The sequence below is a fragment of the Gavialis gangeticus genome, unplaced genomic scaffold (assembly GCF_001723915.1).
Source record: "Gavialis gangeticus isolate Ggan-Ray unplaced genomic scaffold, GavGan_comp1, whole genome shotgun sequence".
Lineage (NCBI taxonomy): Eukaryota > Metazoa > Chordata > Crocodylia > Gavialidae > Gavialis > Gavialis gangeticus.
In genome coordinates this window covers 21,690,264-21,706,277 of record NW_017728997.1, presented here as the reverse complement: position 1 = coordinate 21,706,277, position 16,014 = coordinate 21,690,264, and the positions used below count along the sequence as shown (strand labels likewise).

The 16,014-nt window shown below is 41.0% G+C and overlaps 1 protein-coding gene across 1 annotated transcript in view; it reads left to right on the top strand.

The window, feature by feature from the left end:
* Positions 1-10,022, top strand: part of TXNRD3 (thioredoxin reductase 3) — a 43,866-nt gene extending 33,844 nt beyond the window's left edge. The window contains exons 8-16 of the mRNA XM_019504927.1: positions 1,483-1,598; positions 1,722-1,947; positions 2,215-2,307; positions 2,815-2,891; positions 4,482-4,638; positions 4,904-5,011; positions 6,302-6,397; positions 7,627-7,761; positions 8,072-10,022. Of these exons, the coding sequence (XP_019360472.1) occupies positions 1,483-1,598; positions 1,722-1,947; positions 2,215-2,307; positions 2,815-2,891; positions 4,482-4,638; positions 4,904-5,011; positions 6,302-6,397; positions 7,627-7,761; positions 8,072-8,134 (1,071 nt within the window). The 3' untranslated portion in view covers positions 8,135-10,022. The remainder of the gene's footprint in view (positions 1-1,482; positions 1,599-1,721; positions 1,948-2,214; positions 2,308-2,814; positions 2,892-4,481; positions 4,639-4,903; positions 5,012-6,301; positions 6,398-7,626; positions 7,762-8,071) is intronic.
* The last annotated feature ends 5,992 nt before the right edge of the window (positions 10,023-16,014 follow it).

Here is a 16,014-nt window from a genome sequence, read left to right as displayed (position 1 = left end):
CCGGGGAGCACCGGGCGGCGGGGGGGAGGTCCCCCTGCACGCTTGGTGGCCGACCCGGAAGTGGACCAGAAGCACTTCCGGTCCACTTCCAGGTTTGCTGTCGAGCACACAGGGTTCCCCCCCACACTCCTGTGGGATGCTCCATCTGCCCCAACATCAGTGTTCACAAACTGCGCCTGGTACCTCAAGGTATGTAGAAAAGACATTTAAAGTGGTGTCTATGGCCAAGTCATTGATTCTCCAAATCAGCATCGAATCTTCATATTCAGACTCAGCTGAATCGAATCGGGACAGTGATCCGAATCAACAAATACAATCACTGTCCCCAATTCAGGCTGAATCCCAGTTGAATATGGCCTGTTTTTGCACATCCCTATTGCCTATGTCAGACTTTGGAAGTGATTTAAAGCCTGATTAGTAGGGGTGTGCGAAACATGCCATATTCAATTTGTTGATTCAGATTACTGTCCCAATTCAGATCCGGATTCAGCTGGAGCATGGGGGAGCCCCCCCACATGCTTGACAGCGAACCCAAAAGCAGACTGGAAGTGCTTCTGGTCCACTCTGGGTATGCTGCCCAGCGCATTGGGGAGACCCCCATGCTCCTGTAGGATGCTCCATGTGCCCCAGCATCACAGCTTTCACGAACTGCCTGCTACCTTGAGGTATGTAGAAAAAACATTTTAAAGCTGTGTCTGTGGCGGAATTTCTCCAATTTGATTTGGAGAGATCTGAAGGGTCTCCTGATTCAACTCTGATTTGGAGATTCATCCACCAAATCAGGTCGAATCTCTGCCGGATCAAATTGGAGACTGAAGCTTTGCACAGGTTTACTGATTAGTGCATAGCTAACTAGGAACAGCTGCCTGGCTCTAGTATAAGTTGTACTGGTTATTCCAGCCTAACTGTCTGAAAGCCAAAGGGTAACACTGAAGGGGGAGTATGTATTGCCTGGCTCCCCTTCCTCCAACCCTTTCTTTGAATCTTCACTGCAACTATTAGAGTTAAATTTACCAGCTGGGAAGTATACATGGTATAATGCACTATCTGAAAGCCTTTCTCTAGATTTCTGCCCCACAAGTCTCAGAGCTATTTGGAGAATTATTTTCTGGCAGTGTTATTACCACTGAACTCTAATCTGGGTTTTCAAAGTAACTTTACATTGTAGGTAGGAATATCCAAGGTTTTTAAAGTTTTACATTAAAAGATAAGATCAATTTAGCTGATTTGAACAAGATTTAAAATGTGATTCCTTATTCACTGTAACTAGTGAGATGAGTATTGATGGATGATGATCTTGAGAGATCTTATTACCGCTGAACTATATAGTTCTAATATAATTTACCAATTTTCAGAAGGCTCTTCTGAAGCCGCCTACATTATTGGTTCCTTGAAGAATTGAAGCTGGTGGCAGGTGATACAATTTTCTTGTCATAACCTTCCTGGTATCTAGCAGTACATCTTTCTCTTTCTGTTTCCCAGGCAACAAATAGGAAAGGGCAAGAAACCTATCATACAGCAGAAAGATTTGTCCTAGCCACAGGGGAGAGGCCCCGATATTTGGGTATTCCTGGAGATAAAGAATACTGTATTACAAGGTGAGATGAAAAGATTTTAACGGAGATTGTTTTTTGTTGTTGTAAGTGCATTCAGAAAAATTAAGTGAAATTGAATTGTATAACAACCTTTCAGTGTGTTCAGCCATATTCTTTTCTGTTTAGTGATGATCTCTTCTCCCTGCCTTACTGCCCTGGCAAAACTCTGGTTGTGGGAGCGTCCTATGTGGCTCTGGAGTGTGCAGGGTTTCTTGCCGGCATTGGTTTGGATGTGTCGGTTATGGTGCGCTCCATCCTTCTTCGAGGCTTTGATCAAGAAATGGCAGAAAGAGCAGGTGCTCATATGGAAACCCATGGCGTAAAATTCATCAGGAAATTTGTACCTATTCAGGCAAGTGCATTTGTTTTACTCTTTTGTTCGTTTCATTGTTGGCCCAAAAATCAGAATACAAAGCATGCAGGCTTCTAGTGATAAGATGTCTTCTGGGAAGAGTTTAGCTTTGTAGAAGATAAGCTGCAACATTCTGTATGACTGAGTATTTATAAGTATTTAATTACTAACTGTACAAGCTGGTGGGTTGCAGTAGAGAAAGTAAGACAGTGCAGTAAAGTTCTGCCAGTTCAGATAAGTTTGCTAAACCTGTGAATTTATTTACAGATTGAAAGGCTGGAAGAAGGCATGCCTGGAAGACTAAAAGTGGTAGCAAGGTCTACTGAAGGATCAGACACTTTTGAAGGAGAGTATAACACTGTAAGAAGCCTTATACTTAAGATATATCCCTGTTCTTGGCTGTAAGAATATTCATACAGCCAAATGATGACAGAAGGAAAAAAGCAGTTTGGTTCTCCTTAATGTTTATCAAAGTTTGCTTGCTTGTTTGTTGAAGCACAGAAGAGTGAAAAGCTTAACGTGCTGTCATTTTTGCTTGAGTCATCAACCTGATATACCAGGAAAATTTTCCATTTGTTATTTATCTTGTAAGTATCCTACCAACACAACATAACACATTTAGCCAGGGTACTGTAGGGTTTACTCTTGTAGCCTGTGCCATATGTAAGGTCATGTTGCTGTTTCTTTTATGTTGTTTTTTCCTAGTACCTCTTTAGAACAAATAGAGATTACATTTGGCCTCTCTACCTTCCAAGAACTAAAGGGAAAAAGTGGCTTCATTTATTCTCTCTCTGCTTTTTACTGGATGTTTTGAAACAGACTAATCATAACAGTGATTTACAGTAATTTTAGCTAACTTTGTTGTAGGTTTTGATAGCAATTGGCCGTGATGCATGCACCAGAAACATTGGTTTGGATAAAATCGGGGTCAGAATCAATGAAAAGTGAGTATTTAACTTGTCTGGCATCTTCTTCATTTCAGTAGTTTTTGATGAATTCTAGGTAGTAAATAGTGAGTTGACTTCAAAATTTAATAGCACACCAAGCAGTTGAGACAAGTGTATGGACAATTGTTCAAGAAAATGTGAGAGCATATTTTAATGTTCTCCTGCTAAAAATGAACTTGGGTATATTCTTTTAGGGCAGCGTGTCAAACATGCAGCCTATGGCCCAGATCTGCTCTGTGGAGATGGGTCACCTGCTACTAAAATTGGGTGTTTTAGTTGCGCCTGGCAGCAGAGGAAAAGGGGAGGAGTGAGCGGCAGTGGCATTTAACTGTCTAGGTTCTAAACTATACCAAAACAGTGCCAGGGCTGCTCATAGGCTGTCTAGCCTGCAGGAAGCCCTAGATTAAGTCTGCAGGGCCAAAAGAGTCTGACACCTCTGTTTTGGAATATAAACAAACCAATCACAGCTGGATAGGAGGGAACAGATTTAACTTTTGGCTGCTGCTTGCCTTTGTGCACTTCCTAATCCCATGGCATGGGAAAGCTAAGTAATTATAGTTACACCCTCAGAAGAGGGGTGGGCTTACCACAGTTTTACTTTCATTTACCCTGTGGTAAGAATACACAGAAACAATTACTACAGTAGCAGCTGATGTGTGGGCAGGCCTGTTGGCTTCTTACTTCCTGTAATTTTTATCCATGTTTTTAAAGAAGTTATTTTTTCCTTAGTTCTACTATTTAAGATCTAAGGGCATTTATACATGTGCTCCAAGAGTTGTGGGGTGCAGCACTTTAATTAGAGCAGCTCCATTTAAAGCACCTGGCACGTCTCATATCACCGTCCCTGCATTGAAAAATGGTGGCAGGGGCACTTTCGTTAAAGTTTGTCGAATGAGCTTAAATTAAAGTGCCCCTGCCACCGCTTTTCAGCGCGGGGATGCTGGCACTGATGCACGGTAATTACCATGCCCTGGCAGACAATTAATCAATGTGCATTGGAGCAGCCTTGCTGCACATGTATAGGCACCCTAAAAGCTTAATTCCGTTCCTTTTTTAAAGTAGTTGCTCACTAGGAGTCCTGTTTTTAATAAGAAAATGCGTTACGTTAAGATGGCCCTCGTAGAATAATGAGACTGTGTTTTTTGTGATCTGCAAGTGTAAGATTGACATGCCTTGCTGGTTTTTACCTGTTTCAGTTAGTATTGTAAGCACAGCAATAGCATCCCCCTTGCCTTAACAGCTCTTAATTTTTTTGTGAATTAATGGACTTAAGACTATTGCCTGGAGGGGGAGATATACATTATTCCTTCAAGCCACTATTGGATAAAAAGATCAGAGTCTAAGCTCACTAGGTTCACAGTGGGCAGATATGTACTTGTGGGCCAGACCTGTTCTCTGCAGGTTAAGTTCTGATGATTTGGAATTGAGGGGGACATGGGTAACTTATGACTTGAGGCTATAACGTAATACGATACATCCACATTTTTATATGGGGCAGTAGTTAAAATTACTGTGATGTTTACATGTACCAGAAAAATCTCCTTTTGATTTCTCATTGATATTGAAATGTGTACTGTTCTTAAAAAGGAATGGAAAAATACCAGTAAGTGATGAAGAACAAACCAACGTGCCCTATGTCTATGCTATTGGAGATATCTTGGATGGAAAACTTGAACTGACCCCAGTTGCCATTCAGGCAGGCAGACTACTAGCTCGCAGACTTTATGCTGGTAGTTCTATAAAGGTAAGATCATGTTCTAAGAATACATGAGCTTTAGTTCAAAAAAAAAAATGGGGTGAGATGAAGTGGCAAAACCTAGTCAACCTGCAAACATTCTCTGGTAGTCTTGGTTTTTGTTCCAGCATCACATACATATTGTCATAATATGCCATTGAGTGCTGGAACTAAAGAGTATTTGCTAATACAAAATGTTTCCTTTTTAAAACAAGGAAAGCTTAGTTCCTCTTGAGTGCTGGACATGCACATCTAATTCCATTCTTCATTTCAGTGTGATTATGTCAATGTACCAACTACAGTTTTTACTCCTTTGGAATATGGCTCTTGTGGACTGCCAGAAGAGAAAGCAGTTAAAGAATATGGAGAGCATAACTTGGAGGTGAGAATCTGGAGGCTTTGTTTTCAAAGTTGTTTAAACTATTCTTATAAATAAAGTGGACTGCCACAGGAGTTGAAAATATTGCAGATGTTTATAGTGTGTCCCTATTTGAACACTTGTGATTGTCAGCAGTACTGAAACAGTCAAGTAACTGAGAACACGTCTTCCAAAAAATCCAGGAGCCCTTGAATAAGATGAGTTTGCATGTACTTCTTGAAGTTCTGCAGCTATACAAATCGAAAGGGGCGGGGCGAACATTAATTTCCATGGAACAGGGCACAAGCACCTTTTCAACCAGCACTCCAAAGTTATTTACGATTTTCCCCAAATCCAAGATGACCCCCTTGTAATCACATTCTATATACATAGGAAAAATGATAAGTTGTTGTAATTTTCCATGTGGAGAATCTAATTGTGTGCCCTCGCACCAGCATACTCCCACACATAAACACTTTGTCACCTGTACTACCCTCCTACCCCCCTCACTAGTGCTTCTGGTCAGTTGTACCAGTCCCGCTCCAGCCAGTGGCATGGAGCCACAGGGTGCTTGACCAGGAGGGGGCCAGAGCTAGCAGCAGTTAAAGTTGTGCTGGCAGCTTCGGCTCCAGCCCAGTCACAGGGCCAGAGGTACTGCCACTGCAACGACTGCTGCTTGGCCATGTAGGGGGTCAGAGCTGCTGTGTGTTCTGTGCCTTGGCCTGGAGCTTGAGACACAAGGGGGGAAAAAAACCTCATTTTGGTTTTGAGTAAATACACTAGTATGCAAGTTCTTTGCTAAGCGTATGTTTGGAGATTCTTAGGACTATACCTTTTTGTTGTTTATATCTTGCCTTCTTCAAGTGTACATGTTGCTTCATTTATTTTTTTTCAGATTTCAGCACTAACCTAGGAGTAATGAACAACCATATATAATACCATAGGAAGTTGCACTAAGGTTGCTGCACATTCAGTAAAAAGACCATATTTGTATGGGGTTTTTTATGGCAGTGTAACAAACCACTTTAAGAGCAATGTTAAATAAAAGCCTGCTAGTTATGGACAAGTTCAATCTGTGTAAACTGTCTTTTAATTGCTAATATCCCTGCTTATTTAGGAAGAAGGGAGGAGGTGGAAACAATAATTAATGCATTTTAATGAATTGCATATATATTTCCTCCAATATATAAAAGCTTGGTTAAATGTGTATAATTAAAAAAAAAAAAAGAGAGAGAGAGAAAATTCCAGGATTTCTGAGAAGATTCTAAATTAGGAAACGTGCATGTCTAACGCTGCTTTCCCTTGTTCCCTTAGGTTTATCACACTTTGTTCTGGCCACTTGAGTGGACAGTACCTAACAGAGACAACAATACTTGTTATGCAAAGATTATATGCAACAAACTTGCAAATGTACGTAGATATAAACTGTGGTATGTGCAATATGAGAATATTCCCAGGATGAAAGTTCTAGGTCACTCCTCTGGTCTGTAATGTTAGGATGCAGTTGGCTTACTTGAGGTCAGGTGTTCTAGCCATGTGTCTAGTTATGCACTTGTTATTTAGTACAGTCTCCAAGTACATTAGGAACTTTAACTGCTGGATCTGGGGAGCAAATTAACTCTTGGGTATTTGAGCAGATTGAACAAGTGGGTAGTCTTTACAGGATGACTGTTTTGATATTCCTTAGCAGGAGCATATTTGGAAGTAAATTGGTACGTCAAGTGAATGTTGGGGTAGCTTTGCTCTTCAATGTTCACAGTATAAAAAAAAAAAAAAGTTTTGATAGGTCATTTAACCTGAACCTCAAATTGCTTGTGTTTTGCATGATATGCCATTGTGTATTTAGCCACAAGTATGTTCTTGTGCATCTCTTCTGCTCATAAAGACACATTGTTTCCCTTAGCAATTCAGCTTTTTCCAGTAATGGAAAAGAAGACTTTTATAGTTGTTTCATAGCATCCAATGCAAAACCCCCAAAACTTTATTGCCTTTTATTAAAGCATTTATGAGGACAAGTATTGGTCGTAGAAAATGCTGTGGTCTTTTTAGACAGGCTGAGAGGAGGTGAGCTTTAAATTTAATCTCTTCCTGAACTTTTAACTTGAGATCTGATCTGTTCACAAAGCCATCTGTTTCAAACTTAATGTTGAAACTTCACTGAAGGAACTAAAGAAAAAAAACACCTGGTAGAGGGAGGGACCTAGCATAAACTTCAGGTTCTTTTTGGGGCAAGAAAAGCTGGAACGGATGCAGAATAGGTGGATGTTTACATACAAGTCACTACTATTGTCAAGCATTAGTATCCCATATCAACTACTGCTAGCAGATGTCTGGCAACAATTGCTTGTATGTTTTCGGATAGAATACTTCTTTTAAAATTTATCACAAAACTGTTTTTGAAAACATCCCCTACTGAATAATGTAAAACACCCAAGATTTTGGCTTTTCCTTTCTACCTTCTGCCTTGCTTTGTAACCAGTAGCCACTGCAGGCAGTACCCACTTAATTGCTTAAATTTATTTGTTTCTTAAAACTCAAGTACAGTAAATTTGCTCTATTCCTCTTAATTGCTTGAAAGAAATAGCCAATGAAGTTGTCTCTAAATATAATGAAAGTGGCATTCTTTCTCCTCCTTTAAGAACCGTGTCATTGGATTTCATGTTCTTGGCCCCAGTGCTGGTGAAATTACTCAAGGCTTTGCTGCGGCAATAAAATGTGGTCTGACAAAAGAACTGCTTAATGAAACGATTGGTATACATCCAACAAGTGCCGAGGTAAGTGGGGAAACTGGAACTTCAAGGCAGGAGTTCATTACCACTGAGTGGGGAGGGAAGTTGCCTACTTACAAGACAAGACTTCTGAGTTCAATCAGTGTTATCCTTCTGTAAATTGTACAGATGTTGCTTTGATTCCTGAAGTGAGAAATTTACAGTAAATGGTAATTTACGCAGTCTGCAGCTCAGTTTCTTTAAGTGATATTGGAATACTAGCTTAATGTATTCTTACAGAGGGGAATCAATTGCAGTTTGCATTACTGCACAAAATATGATTAAATCCAAGCAGTAATTTTCTGGTTTCTTGCAGGTGTTCACTACCATGAATATTACAAAATCTTCTGGACAAGAGATTACTCAGGCTGGCTGCTGAGGTTAAGCCCTGCTGTTAAGCTGTTTCATGCCATGTACATTTATCTCTGTAGAAGGCTTCCGTGTCCAAATATACTCTGGTAAAACAAATGAAAGCAGCAGTTACACCAGTTGTATTGCAACCAGAAATAGTACATTGGCAAGGCCTCCTCAGTAGATGATGGCAATGAAAACAGCATAACAGTGGGGTAAATTGGAACTGTCAATCCTGACTTGCGGGGTATGGCACCAACGTGCTTTCTTGACGTTCCAGCTCAGAACCTTTTTCTGAGGTGAGCTGTGACTGATGACTACCTTGCAAAGTTGGGAAACCTTGTCATCCGGTCAGATGACTGAGCTTCCTTCCAAATGAACTTCTTGAGTCGCACAAGCTAAAGTTAACTTTGTTTTTGGCTCCAACTTGTGTTTTGTATGAATGCTTTAGACATAAAGATGAATGTATTATTGAGTTACTTTGTCAGTTGCTTAGCTTGAAAATTCATGGTGTCATCTGTGTATCTGTTGCTAACACAGATTTTTCTTTTCTCTTTTGCCTTAATTATATAAATATCCCATTAAGGCAAATGGGTGTAAGTCAGATACCAGAAGCTGAGAAGTGCACTTAATGCACTCGTTAACTTTTCACGTTTTTCAAGGATTTTGTTCAAACCCCAAATAGATCATAGTTGAGAGAATCAAATTATCCCGTCTTAACCTTTTACCTTAAAGTGTCAAGGTTTTCATAGTAAACCTTACCATACATGGGTTGAAGTCCATTAGAGTGTAGCTGTCTACTTACAGTCCAGCTCAAATTTAGTTTCTACCCCAGGTTTAAAAAAAAAAAAATGCTAACTTATGTTTCTAGGCTTCCTGTTTTTGTTTTTTTTGGGGGGGGGTTGTTTTGGGTTGTGTGGGGGTTTTTGGTTTTTTTGGGTTTTTAAATTGGAGCATCTATTCTACCACGTAATCTGTCCTGTTACACCTCCTAGGAAATGTATATTATATGGACTATAATGGACAACTCCTTTTAATTTGAAGCGTACCTTGCAACAGATATGTGACTGTGCTATCATGCCTTGTATAGTTTCTTCTGTGGTCGGTCTGAAGCGCTTTTTTCCTCCCACCCTGCCCCCTCAAATTATTTGGGGAAAGTGTGAGTTTGGCTCTTCATTTTTGTCTAAAGAGATGTTCTGAGAGAGTATTCCAAACACTGTAATATTACATGAATGGGTTTTAACTATTTAATCTGTGGCATATCATGGAATTTGAAGTTCAATAAACAGTTGCATATTATGTTGTGGTGTCTGACTTGCTCTATGATAAACATGAGTGAATGTTTAAAAGCCTAAGTTTATATAGTACTATAAGCATGTACAATAACCAAGTCAAAGTCCTTTTATAGAACTGTGTAGTTTTCTACTTACCTAGAAGCAAGAGATTTCCTGCTCCCTCCTGGAAGACTTATTCAAGTAGTCAAACATACTTATGTGTCCTGGACTCGAACCTAAACCTGGAACTACTCTGCATATCAACATTTTAGTGGAGAGGAATATGTCACTAATTCTGCCACAGGAACTACACACTTCAGGAGGAAGATCTCTAGACAAATACTGCAGGAATATTAGGCGTATAGAAAGTATTCCAATAGGATTTGGCCAAAGTTAGCATCAATGTCTATTGTGAAAGGAGCTACAAATCTGTCTGGGATTTGTAAAACTACAAATGGATGGTTGATCACTCTCTGCTGGACCTCATGGTAATGACCTAATTGTTATGATTTGTAGCATGTACAACCTGTCTATAACATGCTTATAATATCTAACTTCTCATAAATGAGAGGGGAACTTGGCCAATACTTGTATGTTCTAAGCCTCTTAATACTACTTATTAAAGAGCTGGTGTATGCTAAATTAATTTGGTCCTTAAAGAGTCCATTTACAGTAGTGTCTCATTAATGTGTGACAGTACCTTTTGAAACAGATTTAATACGGCAGCAAGCTTTCATTGTTCTTAAAGAAATGAGGCCTGATGTAAAAACTGCAAGAGCTGAAGAAATCAGAGCTTTCTTTTTGACCCAAAGTTGGTCCTCTTGCTACTGGGGAACTATCAGTGGTGTTTGACCTGGTCTGCAGCAGAGTTGTGAAGCCAAGCTGCAGTGTGCACAAAATGATGACTATCAGAGTATTCCATTTTGAAGGAACATCGATTTTTGGGGGGACACAACTGAAGAGTATTACTCTTACTGGAAACTCCTGTGGCATGGTATAGAAAACTAAACACTCAAATTTTAGTTCAGCAAACTTGTATACAGTAGAAAGAGATGTATGGTGCTAAGCCACGTCAGGTCATTTGCCAATAGCTGCTGCACTCTCCCAATAAGTGAAGGCTGAGGGAACTTTCATGGATAATCCACAGGAATGTATCCCCCTTGTGACTCGCTTGTTTGATGGTTTTAGTTAAGCAGTTTTTTGCTTTAGACCTCCTCGTGGCTTCTTTGTGACTGCTGATCACTGATATAAACTCATTCAGTAGGATCCGGGTGGTAATGGAGAGGCATCCCCTATCTCAGTGTTATTTCATTGTTACTACACTTTTCTATTAGTAAACTTCTGTAGACTGTAACTTGGACAAATTTTTAACTCCATCATTAGACTAGTGTTAGCCAAAACAATACCAGCTCTGCATCAGTGCATGATGAAGGTTAATGTCTGTATGTGGACCCTGTCTCTTGAAAGGGTGAATAAACACCAACCTACACGCTACTAATTTAGTACAAAAGTACTCATCCAATCTAGGAGTGGTGATACTTATCACTAGTTTATAAGCAAGCTGAACATTTAATCAAATTACTGTGCAATTTTCCAAGTAGCCGTTGGCATAGATTTTAATTTAATGTTGAGCACTGTGACTTATAAGACCAGGTAAGTATTCTGTGCAAGAGTGGCAGAGGTAAACTGTCTGAAGCACAGGAAAAGCCGGTGTTCTTAAATTCAAACCTTGGAGTATCTCTGATCTTAAATGAGTTAGCTATGAGGTCCTGTTTGGCCTCTTACTGGGGCTGGTCAGATTTTTGTAGTGAAAAAATCAGTTTTTTGACAAAATGAAAATTGTTAGGCAAATTGTTAATGCCAGAAAAGAGTCTTTAAGAAACTGAAAAGTTGGGGGGGGGGGGATTGTGTGTTTTTTGTTTTTTCAAACAATTTTTTTAATGCAAAATCCTTTCAAGTAGAAATTTGACAAAAGGAAAAGTTTCACTATCGAAGCTTTTCGCAACAGGTGAGGAAAAGGGAGCGTTCTTCATTGGTGTTTTGTTTTAGTGCTATTGCCAAAACTACATATAATATTCCTTTTTTAACTTACGTTCTCTGTAAGTTTGAATTTGACAGTGCATGTTCCACAGTTGTGTGGGAGGGGGTTCTCAAAGGCCGTGCAGTAATGGGAATTTTTCTGAGCTTTTTGTAGTGTAAAATAAACATTTGAGGTGACTTTTTTTTTTTTTAACCTGGTGCCCTTGAGACAGTTTGAATGTCACAATATGTGAGCTAAGACCTAGTCCAGGAGCTCTAGCCAAACCAGCAGAGTCCACTCTTACTTTCTGATCATGTTCTTAATACCATTATGGTCCTTCTGAGGCCTCATTTATATATTACAAAGTCATGATCCCAGTTTGTAAATAAATCCTCAGGAATCACCTTTTTAACAAACCTGCTTCTGTATGGAAAGAGTGGAGGAGGATGTTTCTTTGAGACCTAAACATGCCTACTAGCCTTTTGTAACGACCAACATTACTCTGGCTGAAAGCCTGGATGGGAAAATATTGCTTGTTTGTTTTGCTTCATGGGGCTAATGGCACTCTTGATTTTTTTGTCAGTGTCCTGTTTTGCTGATGAGCTGCATTTCTTGTTTCACAAACCAGCCTGATAGCATCACGCCTGTCCATTCATTCTCTTGGTTTCACCATCGAGGAAACCAAAACTGACCTGGCACAGAGGAGGGGGCATGTGGATAAGAGGGAATTGAAATTTAGGTCCATCTAACTGCATTTCCACGTGGCTGTCATTGGAAGACTCTGCACCGCTTCAGGAGAAGGGAGGGAGAGGTGGAAGGGAGGTTTGTGACTTTTTTTTTTCTTCTTTCCCTGTTGTTGTTTATAAAAATTTAAATTGCCTAATCAAACTGCACAGATGTTACTTTTAAAAGTACTAACTGAAAAGTCTCCCTGCTTGATTTAATCTGTTGTGTACATATAGGAATGAATAAAACTCCCAAAATTTAACAAAATAGCTTATTAAAAAATGTTCTGCTAGGGAGGGAAAAAAATCTTTTAATTTCTAGTTTGGTTGTTTTCACTTAAACTCATTCACTTAGAGAAGGTTATAACTTGGACATCTTAGAAATAAGAACCTGAAACAATTGTTTTGGTTTTTTGTTTTGTTTTTTAAATGCATGAATGTGCGTGGGTGGGGGTGGGGGAGCTTTTAATGATCCAAGTGGTAATTAAATGGATTTTGAACTGTGCTGCTGTTTTCTGTCCATCTGTAAATGGGCGTTCTGCTTAGAAATAATAGCTTGGAACACTCTACCAACAGCTCATTGAGTTGCAGTGCTGGGGACTTAGCCTGATCTGTTTAAGAGGAGAAAGTAGGACTGTGGTTGCTACCTTGGCCTGTTTTGTCTCAGTTTTGGGTTTGTTTTATTCTTTTTCCTCCATATGGTGTATCCCCACAAGGTGGAATGTGCATTTTCCCCAGGGACAGAGCAGTGGTGCATAATTATGCCGCTGCCAGTTGCTCTGGGCATGCCCCTGCACGTGCACTCTGGCACATGGCAAATTGCCCCGGGTGGGGTAGGAGAGGCTGTGGCCACCACCCTTATCTGGGTGCCTGTGGGCTGCCTGGGGCTGTGGTGGTGGCAACCCAGGCATTCAGAGCCTGGCTGGCAGCTGAAGCATGACTGGTCGGTCAAGCTCTGGTTTCACATGTGCTGCCCTGCTTTATTTATTTCTTTTTTTCTTTGCATGGCTTATCTGATGCTGGAATCTCCTGCTGTCCAAAAAAAAAAAACCAAAAAAAAAAAAACCCAAAAAATCCCCCAAAAAACCTGCTGCACTGCTAATTAGGAGCACAGCAAATGCATATACATGTGGTGTGTGCAGTATGTGGTACCATAGATGGATTTTCAGCACCACAAACCAAACGTGTGCACTCACAGGGATGTGCCCCTGTTCTCTTATTCATATCTTATAGATCAACAGAAACCAACCTGGATCTGATGCAACATGCACTCAGTGGCATAACTGGCTTGGCTGCGTGTCCGTGCCTTTTGGCAGCCCATCTCCCCTGGCCCCTTGTCGGAGGTAAATGAAGGTGATCTGCCACTTCCCCATGCGCTGTTGCTTTGCTCCAGCCTGTGGCATGGAGGCCATAGTTGTTGCCAGTTAATGCACTGCCTTGTTCCCTGAGGCCCTCAAGGACACAGTCAATCATCCCCCTAGTCCAAAGTGATTCTGAATTAAAGCCACTCCCTATACCCTGCAGCCAGTACCGTCCTGCCTCCCAGAGCACACCTTGCAGCCACTCCCCATTCCTCACGTGCTTGTTATCATGCTGAGATGATCTGGGGGGGGGCAGAATCATCCCCCTGGGAAGGATCTGCATCCTCCCTCTGCCCCCGGCAGCTCCAGGAGTCCCTGCTGGCCTAGGAGGGGAGGGGGAAGGAAGCTGGTACGTTCTCCCACCTCACATGAAACACCCTTCTGGTTTCAGCTCTGCTCCAAACTGGTGTTGGCATTGCCTCATCTTTAACAGAGGGGTGGCTTCCTCCAAGGAGATGGGTCCTAGAGACTGTTACTGAGGATGGTACAGGGTTAACTTCGACCTTAGCCCAGTTCCCTTTCTCACTCAGCTGTGCACACTTCTCTTACCTTTACCAGCACTTTGAACTTGCGCTATAGGCTGGTGCCTGGGTTTCATGTTAATCCGCTTATTATGTGACCTTAGAAACCATTTAACCTTTTCTAAAGATAATCTTAAATCGCAGAGGTGTTGAGCAGATTAACAACGTTTTGCACAGCACTTGGTATCTTCAAAGCGCAGAAGTTGTTTATTCATATGGCATACAGCAACTGAATGATGACAAGCTATAAGTATCCTATAAGCAACCTGTAGGCAACAGTACTGAGGGATAAGGCTAGAGTGACAGTTTTAGATCCGATATCCATTGCAAGGCATCATCAGTAGCCTGGTGCAGGACTTCAGTGCAACTATTAAAATGATAAGTAGGATGTTCCTCCACGATGTGTGCAATAGTTTGGATTCCTCCACGCTCTCACTTGAGGTCTTTATCAACATTTCATTTATGTAGTAGGTAGTTACATCTACCTTGTCTGGTACAAACACTGTTCAATAGGCCTGTGCAAAATTTCACCTCATTTCATTTTGACACTTTCGACCAATTTTGAGGTCCAAACAACAAAATCAAAACAAAACAAAAGCCCTTGAAAATAGCCTTGAAACGAAACTAGGCTGCTCGAAGCGTTTCAACCATAGGCTGGGGATGGGAAGTCAGTGGAACTGGGCTGCTTCCCCGTCTCCCGTGCTACATTGTGCCGGGGGTGGCTGGCAGCCTAGCTGGGCTGATTCCCCGTCCCCAGTGAAACTCAGAACAGCCTTTCTGTTTCAATGGAACGGAACAGCTGTTTCAACTCTAAATGAAATTCGAGATGAAACGCTGCTTCGTTGAAACTCAAGGTGAAACAGAACGGTGCTGTTTCGCACAGCCCTACTGTTCAGTGTTGGCCAGCTCCCCATCGGTAAAGCAAAGCCAGGAGGTTTAGATGGGTCCATGATAAGAAATCTGGCAATTAGGTCAATTGTGCTCCATTGCTGGATCTATTTTTCTTTGGTGTCGAAATGTTTGTCATTCAGCTTTTTTCCTATGTTCCAAAATGGCCTTCATAACTTAAGCGTTAGCTGGGGGTGGGGAGGGTAGTAAGCTCCTCAAATTGGTCGTGAATTGACTGTAGGTAGTTCCTTGACTCCTAAAGCAGCCTATTTACATCCAAGTGTGAAGCACTAGACAGCACTGAAAACGGGTGCTCAGCCGGAAACAAATCTAGCTCAGTGTTACGCTAGAACTTGTTTAAAGAGGGGGTTAAGAGTCTTCACCCACCCCAATTTTGCTGTCTAAAATGGGGGAAAAAGGACCACAAAAAGAGTGAACCTTAAAACACTGGGGTAGTAGAGCTCCAACCTTCATGGTAAGCTGTGGTGTGAGCCCTGGTGATCTTCTACTGAGCTCAAGTGAGTTCAGTTGGGCAGGAAGGTCTGGCTACCCGGTCAGATGGCATCAAACCTTGGAGAAGGAAGACTGGCTCGTGTAAGATGCATGCTTCTGGCTCTGGATATCTTATTTCTGCTTTCAGCTGTGGCACAGATTTTTTGCATGACCTTGAATAAATCATTGGTATCTCCTTTTTTTTGTTTTGTTTTTTAAGCCCATTGACTGATTGATTTCCTTTTGGAAGCCTTGGATATCTTAAGCTTAATTCTAATGACTACCTTGCACTCTCTACTGGACTCGGGTTGGGCATGCCAAGCTATTTATTTCAGTAGTAAATCCCATTTTCTTACCTTCTGTAGGTGAGCTAACATTTTTACCTTGGTATTTCAGATACTCTTTTGGTGATGTACAAAAAGTTTAATCAAACAGCTCAGAAAATAAATAGCCAGAGACAAACATTCCATTGATCCAATTAGTTTCACATTCACCAGTCAATAACTTGCCAAGATGGAACTTGACACACAGTCGATAGTGATTTTACTAAAAAGCCTAATGAAGCAGCAACAGAGTTACAGGAAAAGGTGAAGTTGAGCATTAGGCTCAGGATGCCAATACATTCCC